The sequence below is a fragment of the Oryza sativa genome, chromosome 8 (assembly GCF_034140825.1).
Source record: "Oryza sativa Japonica Group chromosome 8, ASM3414082v1".
Classification (NCBI taxonomy): domain Eukaryota; kingdom Viridiplantae; phylum Streptophyta; class Magnoliopsida; order Poales; family Poaceae; genus Oryza; species Oryza sativa.
The window spans coordinates 1,664,195-1,675,893 of record NC_089042.1 but is presented as its reverse complement, the minus strand read 5'-3'; the positions used below and the strand labels follow the sequence as shown (position 1 = coordinate 1,675,893).

General features: G+C 39.4%; 1 protein-coding gene across 2 annotated transcripts; it reads left to right on the top strand.

Annotated features, from left to right (window-relative positions):
- The first annotated feature begins 5,896 nt into the window (after positions 1-5,896).
- On the top strand, positions 5,897-11,137 carry LOC4344583 (protein CHUP1, chloroplastic). 2 transcript variants are annotated; one of them, XM_015794255.3, is made up of 8 exons: positions 5,897-6,052; positions 7,240-8,111; positions 8,204-9,160; positions 9,280-9,411; positions 9,487-9,668; positions 9,773-9,884; positions 10,334-10,477; positions 10,809-11,137. In XM_015794255.3, exons 2-8 carry the CDS (start codon positions 7,326-7,328, stop codon positions 10,890-10,892), a joined length of 2,397 nt encoding a protein of 798 aa, XP_015649741.1. In that variant the 5' UTR covers positions 5,897-6,052; positions 7,240-7,325; the 3' UTR covers positions 10,893-11,137. The 2 variants fall into 2 exon arrangements, with proteins under 2 accessions (XP_015649741.1, NP_001390330.1); NM_001403401.1 differs by lacking the exon at positions 5,897-6,052 and adding an exon at positions 6,134-6,452 and having other exon boundaries at positions 10,809-11,131.
- The last annotated feature ends 562 nt before the right edge of the window (positions 11,138-11,699 follow it).

The window sequence follows — 11,699 nt, the reverse complement described above, 5'->3', positions numbered from 1 at the left end:
AATCGTAGGAATGAAAAAAAACAAAGAAATAAGAAAAACATATGGTTCTAACAGGAATGAAAGTGTAAAACAAATGATTCAAAACATAGAAAAAATACAAGAATGACCGTAAAAAAACACAAGAATCGGATGCGAGAGATAGACTAAAGGAAATTTTCTAAGAGCTTTAAGCTATTGCTAAGTTTCTTTCAAAATCTCTATAGGATTTTCTATTCCATATGAATTTCAAAAATTGGATAGGATTCAATCCTCTATTTCAAAGGCATTCATAGAATTTTTCCTATAGAATTGAAATCCTTCAAAATTTCTATGTTTTTCCTCCAAATCAAAGGGGCCCTAAGGTTGTGTTTGAAATAAAAAAATAAGATTAAGAAGATGCGCAAAATGAGTTGAGCCATCAATACATGATTAATTAAGTATTTATTACTTTCAACTTAAAATGGATTAATATGGTTTTTTCAAGCAACTTTCTTAATGGATATTTTTGCCAAAAAAAACATATCATTTAGCTGTTTTGGAAGCATATGCGTACAAAACGACATATTTTCTATCTTTGCTTTGCTATAAGAACGAATCCTAGGAAATCATAGTATTATTTTTTAAAAAAAATGAGAAATTATTGACACAACAAGTTATAACATAAGACATGTAGTTAGAAAAATAAATTTGCACATAAATTGGCAGGTGAGGAATAAACTACAAACTTTAGTTTGGGAAGGGGTAGTATAAAGTTGGTAGATGAGGAATGGTAAAAACATGTCTTGAAACCACAAATTTCAACTTATAGACAAACATCTTTTAAATTTATAGTCGTTCAAAAAATATTTTATATTTATACACGGAGAAAGCGATGAAATGCAGGGTTTCTTTTGCAAGGATTGAAATGCAGGATTTTGAAAACAGTTGGAAGGATATAAATTTTATAAATTTGGATTATTTTTTTGAGCTCCTACAAGATGTTGGAAATATTTAAAAATCATTTCGATGGCACCAAAGAAGAAAAGAAAAGCTTTAAAAAAAAGAAGAAACAAAAAAACCAGGGCGCACGACACATGTTGGTTTCTACTAGTACCCTGCATCTGATTGACAAATTGTTCATGACTTCATGTGTGCATGCACACCACATGCATGCATCAACTAATTCGACAAATAATCATAGCTATAAGGTAATCATTGTATGTCCAAGCAGCTCTAACTGCATGAGGTGTTATGGAGTATAGGAGTATAACATAAGTGACATTTCATAATTTAAAAAAAATGCTAACTCCTATTTTCAAATGGTTAAAGGGGTCATACATGTACTAGTACAATCCATTTGACATATTTGTCTCCACATGCATGTGTATGTTGTTGGACGGTTAGACCTTAAGAAAAGCTAGGTCTAAGCTTCCAATCCAGGTTAATGCACTAGCTTTACAGCTAGTGTATAATTAGTCAATTAGTTTATTAATGTATCGTGCTTGGATACGCATATTAAAATAATTGCAAAGACTTACATGTACGAAATCCAAAAATATTCCAAGCAAATTAAGAGAAAATATAAAGTACTACTCTCCAGTACGTGCCACTGTAGCATCGGGGTTCAAGGACTGATTAGCCTCTGTAGTGAAAGTGATAATAGTTGCAACTTTGGAACATGACGCCACCATTATGAATCATATAATGTAAAACAGGCAAATGACGAGTCTGGGTTGAAAATAATAGGAGGGGCTCCTTCAATTATGAATATGATGCCTTTATGGCTATTTGTTATTTTAGATGTATAAAGTCTTATTGAGCCATAAGCTGGGTCTAACTTTAGCTATATGGTAATTGTTGCAATGTACTATAGTACTCCCTCCGTCAACATAAGGGATTTTGACATTTTGCTTGTGCTGTTTGATCATTTGTCTTATTCAAAAAAATTGTGCAAATATAAAAAATGAAAAGTTGTGCTTAAAATACTTTGGATAATAAAGTAAGTCAAAAAAGTAAATATTAATTCTAATTTTTTTTTAATAAGACGAATGGTCAAACAGTATAATCAAAATATCAACATCCCTATGTTAAGGGACAGAGAGAGTACGTGGCAAAGAAAAACACTAAACTGGGTCCCACACAATTAAAAAAAATCTTACTATGCATCACACCTTGGAGTACTACTTTTTGCTGGTGAGAGACTTGGAGGGAAGAGAGTCAAATATTATTGATTTCTTTTCACCCTTAAGGTCACTTGCAAACTGTTCCACAATATATCACAATATATAAGGGGGTGTTTAGATCCAGGGGTAAAAGGTTTTGGCGTGTCATATCGGGTATTATATATGGTGTCGCATGGGGTGTTTGGGCACTAATAGAAAAACTAATTACAATATCTGTCAGTAAACCGCGAGACGAATTTATTAAGCCTAATTAAACCGTCATTAGCACATGTTTACTGTAGCATCATATTGTCAAATCATGGAGCAATTAATCTTAAAATATTCGTCTCACAAAGTAGTCACAATCTATGCAATTAGTTATTTTTTAGACTATATTTAATACTTCATGCAGGTGTTCAAACGTTCAATGTGACATGCTGTAAAATTTTAGGGTGGGATCTAAATAGTCCCTAGTTGCTTTTAGAGTTTAAGGTCTATCTTATGCCGAACATTATGGATGCCTTAAGGGTAGTATTAGATGTATGTCAATTTCTAGGTTTAGTTTGGAGTTTGGACAGAGAGATTTAGTCCAATTTAATATCTTTTTCATAGATCTAGATCATTTAACATGTTATTTTGGCCATTTCTAATGTTTTTAATCCATGCTTACGTTTTTACACAGAAAAGCTTTTATTAATACAAAATATTTTACTCTCCTGAACAATTTTATTGGATCACTTTAAGCCCCTAAATTATTTTGGCTCATTTTACCTCTCCACTCTAATATAATCAGATCAATCTTCATCCAAGAGTGGATCTATTAAGAAGTACTCACTCTGTCCTAAAATAAGTTCATTTTTCACTCATCCAACACATATCAATACAAAACCTAAAATACTATAATATCCCCACTTTATCAAATCATAATACAATGATTCTTCTCTTTATCTACTTCCAATACATTTATACTATACTTCTACTTTTATAAATTCTGATGCAATAATTACTTAATAAAATAAACTATTTTTGGGACAAATAAGAGCTAAAAATGAACCTATTATGGAACAGAGGGAGTACATGACTTGATGCTCCTGTTGTTGCTGCTCCTTGCTTTTGTGAATTGAAACTGTTCTAAACCTGTTGGAGTATATATAAAAAAATGTGCTGAATGTCTAGGCCTGAATACCTGATCCGTTTCCTGAACATGTTCCCGTTTCTGAAGTGCGTCTCTTCACAGGTGGTCGCCTCGTCTCCTGGCGCAGCGACGCTGGATTGCAACGAGGGCATGGGTGTGTCATGTGTGGCATGGAGAAGAAGCCTGAAGGCGACGCAATTGTTGGCCTCCTGAAGCTCCACTCCTCAACCACAAACACAAATACACACATCTATGGTTGTTTCAGTGATTGCTCTTCAGAGATTTGTGATTGTGATTTTTTGGGTGATCGTTTGTCACTCCAAAACATTGTAGAATAGAAAATTGAATACGCCAAATCTGGGGAAATTTAACTATTTGCCACTCTTGTGACATGGCAATTAACGATTTGCCACACCGTGTCTATAACATATGGGCCCTCATGTGTCTATGACATGTAGGTCTAGTGGTAAATCGTTAAGCACCACTCGTAAGAGGGGCAAATAGTTAAAAGCCCCCCAAATCTGACCCATGATTTTTGGATTTTGTGTTTGGTTTTTCCAAGTTCGCCTCTCGATCAAGGATGTACTCCCTCCGTTTTACAATGTAAGTCATTCTAGCATTTCTCATATTTATATTGATGTTAATGAATCTAGATATATATATCTATTTAGATTCATTAATATCAATATGAATATGGGAAATAATAGAATGACTTACATTGTGAAACGGAAGAAGTATTGCTCTTTGCTGTACCATATGTAGAGTTGGAATTGGAGAGTCCGTTTCAAATATAAAAATTTAAAAAATATAATCTTTTGGCTAGCTAGACGTATGGGCATTTTGGGAACATAATTTAGCCATGCTTTAATAGATGCTCTTAATTGGCTCAACCCAGCTTAAAATTAGGCTCCAAAATATGAATTTATCTACAGCTTATAAGCTAATGTTATGAGATACACTTACAGTTATGTCTTCCGTGTAATTGAATAGGGAAAAGAGAATCAAACGTTTTTTTTTAACCTTTTTCTATGTCATATAGGCTCACACATCAAAATAGCTTCGATTTGCATTATCCGAAAGAGCCATTCCCATCCCAAGTGGTGGCCCGATTCGGCCTGCTAAAGAGTGTGGAGGTTCGAGTCCTCTTCAAGGCATAATATATACACCTGTCATCAAATTTACTAGTTGAAATTAGTTAAAATCACACAAATTTAAAATCACAAGGCAAAGGACTCGATCCCGCAATCCCCAACACACGCCTATCCCACTAAGCTACGAGCATTTTTGTGTATCTATATGACACTTTACATGCTAGTTACGAGCATAATTGTACTGTAGTTACATTCATCTGATTTTCGTGGGAAAAAAATCCGTCCAATGATATATACTCAGATGGTCCTAAATTTTTATGGAATAAGTTCACTCAACTTGTGGCCGAGTTTGAATTTCGTCATCAAACCATAATACCAAATATAACAAGTTCCTCAACTTGGAAAAGTGGTATGCCAGAGGTCTCAAGCAGTATACACACGGTTTTAGCTGACGTGGCGAGTGGGGCTCACATGTAAGGCCTCTCTCCACCTCTAGCCTCCCCTCTCTCTCCATCTATTCCCCATCTCCCATCTATTTCCTCCATGCCCCATCGTTGGCTGGGGAAGGGGCGAAGATGGAGGCAACGATAGCACCACCCGTGCCAATGAGGAGCGCTACCTCCTCTCCTTCGATGACCCCATAGTCGCCGCCCACTCCTATGCCATCACCTGGACCCCTGCCACCGTCATCTTCTACGTGGACGGCACCGTCATCTTCTACGTCAACGGCCACCATCATCTTCTACGTCGACGACCACCATCTTCCACCTCCGACCTTTGATTCACTTCGTTGCTCGAGTTTCCATTGCCATGGTGGGGCCAGCAGCGACGACAACAACGACAACAGAGAGCACTACTCGCGGTTGATCCGAGAGCTGTGTAAACTGCTCGTCACCATCAATCACCCCCTCAGTCGCTCTGTTGGTGACGTCTCCTCAGCATCAGGGGATGGGGAGAGGAGACAGCGCCAACAAAATCTCACCCATCGCGCCGTCCTTCCCGTTGGTCGTCGCCCTAGAGGGGATTGGGAAGAGAGGAGAAGAGAAGGAAGAAAGTGCTAGCTACTGACATACGGGGGCCCACGTGGGTCCCACGTTGACCCAGCTTGCCACATCAACCAAAACCGGGCATAAACTGCCTAGAACCTCGAGTGATCTAGTTTTGCAAATTGGGGTATCCATTATATCTAGTATTTCAGTTTAGGGATAAATTTCAGACTCAGTCAACAAATCTAGGGACCTCAATTGAACTTATTCCATTTTTTATTTCCAGCATAACAAGACAGCCCACACCTAACACTCAGACTTTTAGAGAGAAGTACCCGGCCCAGTAGCCTGCTGGCGGCCCAGTACGCTCGGTCTCACAAAAGCGACAAGAAACCAGGGAGAGAGAAAAAGAAAAAGGCGAGAAACTGCTCAGTGGGACCCACCTGTCAGTACCTGCTCTGCCAATGTCTTGTCCCCCCCTAGGCGCTACGGCTACTCGTCTCGTCCAAAACCCCTATCCCCATTTCAAAATTCAAACCACACACCCACCCCCCTCCACTCTCCACTCCACTCTTCTCCTCTCCCGAGAAGAAGCAGAGCGCAAGAGAGAGGAGAGGAGAGAGAGAGAGCAACCGAATCCTCGAACTCGCCGCGACGAGCTCGTAGAAAAATCCGCGCGTGGGCGCGGGGCGCGGCGATCGAAGGCGAGCGAGGCCGAAGGTGAAAGCATCCGAAGCTCCACCGCACTTGTCTTCATCCTCCTATTCTTCTTTGTTTACTGCCACTGGCTGATGTTGGCTCTACTACTAGTAGGAGTAGTGGTGGTAGTGTCGTCGGGAGTGGCACGGCACTGCGGGGTTTTTGATTTTTTTTTCTTTTTCGTCTTCTTAAGTTGAAATCGAGCTGATTTGGGGGGGTTCTTGCTGGAGCGGGGGATGATAGGTTGCGGACTTGCGGTCAGGAGGAGGTCAAAAGGAGGGAGAAGGCTTTGATTAGTGGGGGATTTCAGGATTGGCGATCGTCTTGAGCTCGCTCGGTGTGCAGAACGGCTGGGTTCTTTTGTGGACGGGGGAGTTTGCTTTCACCTCGATCTGTACAAATCGATGGTGGGTGGTGGGAGGTAAGAGTCGCGCTTTACTTGTTGTGTCCTTCTTGATGATGAGCCCAATGTGGGTTCAGTCTACTCGCTGTGTTCAAATGCTTGATTTTTGTGGAAGCTTTTGGGTTTTGATTGGCATTGTGTTTATCATCTTCGCCAAAATCGGTTGGTCCCATTTGCTGTTCTCATTCGATTTTGGTTCTAGGGAGTTGGATCTTGGGGCATTTTGCTCCTTCTCCTTCGTGTTTTAGTTAGTTCAAGAGGATGCTTGTTTGCAGTTAGCAGTTTTCTGCTTTTTGGTGATTAGGTTTCGGGAGATTTCATCTTCGTCGACGATGCATTGATGGTCGATGCTACAAATGTGTACTGTACGGCCACAAAAAAATTGAAAGGCAGTGCTTCTTTTTAGCCTTTGGAAACGATAATCTCAAAAAAGTATTAAGCTTGATTTGCTCAGACCTTGATGTTATTTATTTGCTTCATACAAATGCTTCTAAAGAGAGAGATAAAGGCAGTTGTAATGCTGCTTAAATGTTGCTCTCTTCAGAGTAGTACACAAATGGACTCCATGGAAGTAGTTAAAGATGTGGTTTGATATGGTTCTGGGTAGCATTGCAATAAAGAATTCATTTAGTCTAGTACTCCTGAATTGATGCTTTATTTCCTTATTTATGGACAATTTTTGAAGGCATCCATTTTAAAAGGCATTCATATCTGGTTCTTCATTTTTTTTCTTTATTCTTGTTTTCATCTGTGTTATTGATGTTTGGTTGCTAGCTCAATTCATGTTTTTCTCACTTATTTGCAGGTGTTAGTACAGGTACTGGAACATTTTAATCAAGTCGAGTCACCTCTGCATGGTTAGTGTTCTGGGTCAGGCAAAATCGCTACAAGATGAAAGAAGATATTATGTTTGACAACCAAACAAAGCCATGCAGATCAAGGGTTGACTCCAAAAGCAATATAAATGTGCTCAAGCCAAAATTTGGATCCTCTTGGGGTTCCCAAATTGTCAAAGGGTTCACAGCTGACAAAAAGACCAAGAAGACAGCAGCTGCTGCAAGCAAGAAGCCACCTCTTGCAAGTGTGGAAAATGTTAACACCAGCAACCAACAGATTCCATATCATTCTAGGGTTAAGAGATCTCTTATGGGAGATTTCCCTTGTTCACCTGCTGGTGCTCAGGTTCACCCCCATGTCTTTGATTGCCATGGCATCAGGTCCCCAGCATCTCATGATCTTTTTCTTGAGTTGGATCATCTCAGGGAACAACTACGTGAGTCAAAGGAAAGGGAACTAGCATTACAGTCAGAGTTGCGGCAATGCAGAGAAAATCCTAGAGTTTCGGAACTTGAAAAGGATCTTGATTCAAGGAAGAATGAAATTGACAGGCTTGTGCGACTTAAAACTTCACTAGAAGTTGAGAAAACAAGCCTTTCTGAACAGCTATCAGCTCTATCTTGTATGGTAGAGCAGCATGAAGAAAATGCAAGGTTGGATGGGCATGGCAATCGGGTTTCTAGTATGAATGGGGGCAATGCATCTTCTTCAGAAAACTTGGAGATTGAAGTTGTTGAACTGCGACGTTTAAACAAAGAGCTTCAATTTCAGAAACGAAACCTCGCAATTAAACTCTCTTCAGCAGAGTCCAAATTGGCTGTCATTGAAAAGAATGCCGAGGTAACATTACTTAAACTAAATTATTTTTCAGGTGGGTTGAGTCGTAGTTTGTTTCCAGCTAACCTTTTCTATACCATGCTTATTGTCACCAGAGTGAGATAGTTGCAAAGGTTCAAGCTGAGGCTTCATTATTGCGGCACACAAATGCAAACTTGAGCAAGCAGGTTGAGGGTCTGCAAATGAGTCGGCTAACTGAAGTTGAGGAGCTTGCCTATCTTCGGTGGATCAATTCTTGTCTACGTCATGAGCTCAGTAACTCAGATCAAGCAGCTAGAGCAATGACAGATGCAGATTATAATGATGAAATTGCTTGTCATGTTGATGATTGTGATGGTGATGCAAGACTTGATCAGAACAGTTCTGATCACAAGAAGTTCAGCATTGCTGAGCGTATCAAACAATGGTCTCAGAATGATAAGAATTGTGAAGCATCTAAAAAGGAGGCCCTTCTTGACAGAGCATGGATTGAAGCTGCAGAATGCAGAAGCCCGACACGCAGGCACTCACTAGGTGGACCAAAAGGATGTGCTCAGGAGTTTAGCATTGTGAAGAGGCGCCAATCTGATACCTTTATCTGCCTGCCTGAAGCAACAGATGAGGCAATCTCCTGTAATAAGGATGAGACAATCAGGGAGAAGCGTGAACTTCTTGTGGATAAGTATGATTTTGGTCGATCTGAAAGCTCAAGATTTCTTCTTGGCAAGTCAGAAGTATGCAAGTCTCAAAGTATGGATGTTGAAAAGCGTGCCTTGCGTATTCCAAACCCTCCTCCTAGACCTTCAGTTTCTGTGCCACATTCTGGTCCATCAAATGGATCAGCTGCGAATCCACCAAAGCCTCCGCCACCGCCACCGCCTCCAAAGTTCTCCACAAGAAACGCTGGGGTCATGAAGAGGGCACCACAAGTTGCAGAGCTTTACCATTCACTTATGAGAAGGGACTCAAAAAAGGATACTTCTGGGAGTGGAATCTGTGAAACTGCTAACTCAGCAAATGTGCGGAGTAGCATGATTGGTGAAATTGAGAACCGTTCTTCGCATTTGCAGGCTGTAAGTAGAATATTCTGCTCAGATTATTGGACATATGTAGAATTGTAGATACCAATGAAAAGCTAGCTGGTTCTCGCACTGATGTATGGCTATTTACTTTACTCTTTGTTCATTTTCAGATCAAGGCTGATGTTGAGACTCAAGGTGAATTTGTGAAATCATTGATCAAGGAGGTGACCAATGCAGCTTACAAAGATATAGAAGATGTGGTTGCATTTGTGAAATGGCTTGATGATGAGCTTGGTTTCCTGGTATGAATGTTCAGTAGCACTATACTCTGAGCAATTTACTTTGTTTTTTCACTCATGTAATTGCATTACTTGAAGGTGGATGAGAGAGCAGTGCTGAAGCATTTTGATTGGCCAGAAAGGAAGGCAGATACTCTACGAGAGGCAGCTTTTGGCTACCAAGACCTGAAAAAATTGGAATCTGAAGTTTCAAACTATAAAGATGATCCTCGCCTTCCATGTGACATTGCACTGAAGAAAATGGTTACAATATCAGAAAAGTACGACTAAATTTACTATAAGTATACAGATTACATACATTTAACAGAAATAGTGGTAAACTTAAATGGGAATACTGATATTTTCATTTGCATTCTTAATTCAGGACTGAGCGGAGTGTCTACAATCTTCTGAGGACAAGGGATGCTACGATGAGACAGTGTAAAGAGTTTAATATTCCTACTGACTGGATGCTCGACAACAATCTTATTGGCAAGGTATATGTTCTATAATTTTCCGTATTTGAAGGTTTGATTTCTTAGTGCTACATTGTTGTCAGCATATGATACAGGAAATGACCTAGTCAGAATTATGATGCTTGGCCTGCAAAAAGTAAAATTTGTTGGTTACCAGTATTCAGAATAGATAGCATGGAGACTACCAGGATAAGTTTTCAAGTACCTATTGGTTAACTTGAGGTGCTTGTTATATAGTATCTAAGGTTATTTTCATCTACTGAAACTTAGGAATGTGGTACGCTTTGCATAGGTACCACTGTTGTTTGCTTGTGAACATTTTGCAGATTATGTTGATACCACAAAAAGGTTGTAAAACAGAAGCAGTTTGCAACGATCACCTAGACCATCGTTTACATCCTGTTGGATTAATCATTGCCTTTCTATTAACTGGAGTAATCGTTGTCTTTCTATTTCCTTGATAACTGCAGATAAAATTTTCTTCTGTCAAATTAGCAAAGATGTACATGAAAAGAGTTGCTATGGAACTTCAATACATGGGACCTCTGAACAAAGATCCAGCTTTGGAGTATATGCTACTTCAGGCTGTGAGATTTGCCTTCAGAATGCATCAGGTAACACATTTCTAGCAGGAACTCCACAAAAAGAAAATTCCCCTGTGCATACTGCATACTCCATTCTGATTAGATGTATACTTGGGCAATTATGTTATACCACATCTCATAATTGTTTCATCTGCCTCCTGATTCCCATTCCGTATATAATTGCACATATTTATTTTCCACAGGTGCTTGTATATGTTTTATGTCCTTCAGAAACATTATGGTTATTTCTGCATTACGTTTGTGCTATTTTCTGCTGTTAACTCTTGTTATGACATATTAAGATGTGTTATTTAAACCTTAATGTCAGCTGCATATTCTAAATTGCCGCTCATTTTTGCAGTTTGCTGGGGGATTCGATCCAGAGACCATGGATGCATTTGAAGAGCTGAGGAATCTTGTGCATGTCAGAAACAGCACCCAGTAGGAAGTTAAAAAAATGTGGAGAAGGGGATAATTCTAGCTTACTCTCTCAGTAAGCATAGCAGAGAGCTTTGTTTTGGTTTATGTGATTGTGTGATTGATGATTAGTGTGTGTATGACTGTATCTATGTGTTTCAGTGTGTGCTAGGCTGAAGAACACCAGCTGGTGTTTGCCTATGATTTTTGTAGCTACCATGACTGAAAAAAGAGGAAAAAAGAAAAAAAATGCATGGAACTTTTCTGTATGCTTGTTGATGACTCAAAAATGAGCCAAGCCACTTTATAATCGAAGCATTTGAACTTAGATTTCAGAGATACTTTGGAACTGTTTCTGTATGAAATCATTAACCATTATTTTTTAAAAAATGTGTCTCCATTGTTTCACTTATGTTTATACCATAAGTCAAGTTAATTTTAAGACTTAATTATGAAGTTGATTTTGTGGATTTTTTCATCGTGATTTATTTTACAACATTGGCCTTTATATCAGTAAAGACACACACATATAAAAATTTTACGTACAAATTATTTTTTGTTTGCTACTAGTAAGCTGGACAATAAGCACAAGATAAGCGAAATAATGGGGCCAACGGTTTGTGTAGATGAAAAATTTACTTAAAAAAAGGGCACACTTCCGTCACCTCCGTCGCCGGCGAAAATCCTCTTCTTCCGCCGTCGCCGTTGGGGTTGAATTCGGTGGCGCCGGCGGCGGCGGCGGCTGCGAAGTGAGAAGGCGTCGATACGGACGAACTCGCCGGCGTCATCGCCTTGGTAGAATAGACTTGGTCAATTGGGCCCAGCCCAATTACAC

Excerpts from the sequence above, each read along its gene's own strand:
- LOC4344583 (XM_015794255.3), top strand. The coding sequence starts at position 7,326 with ATGAAAGAAGATATTATGTTTGACAACCAAACAAAGCCATGCAGATCA. Across the intron at positions 9,412-9,486 it reads ATGATGAGCTTGGTTTCCTG|GTGGATGAGAGAGCAGTGCT; the intron begins GTATGAATGTTC and ends CATTACTTGAAG. Across the intron at positions 9,885-10,333 it reads ACAACAATCTTATTGGCAAG|ATAAAATTTTCTTCTGTCAA; the intron begins GTATATGTTCTA and ends TGATAACTGCAG.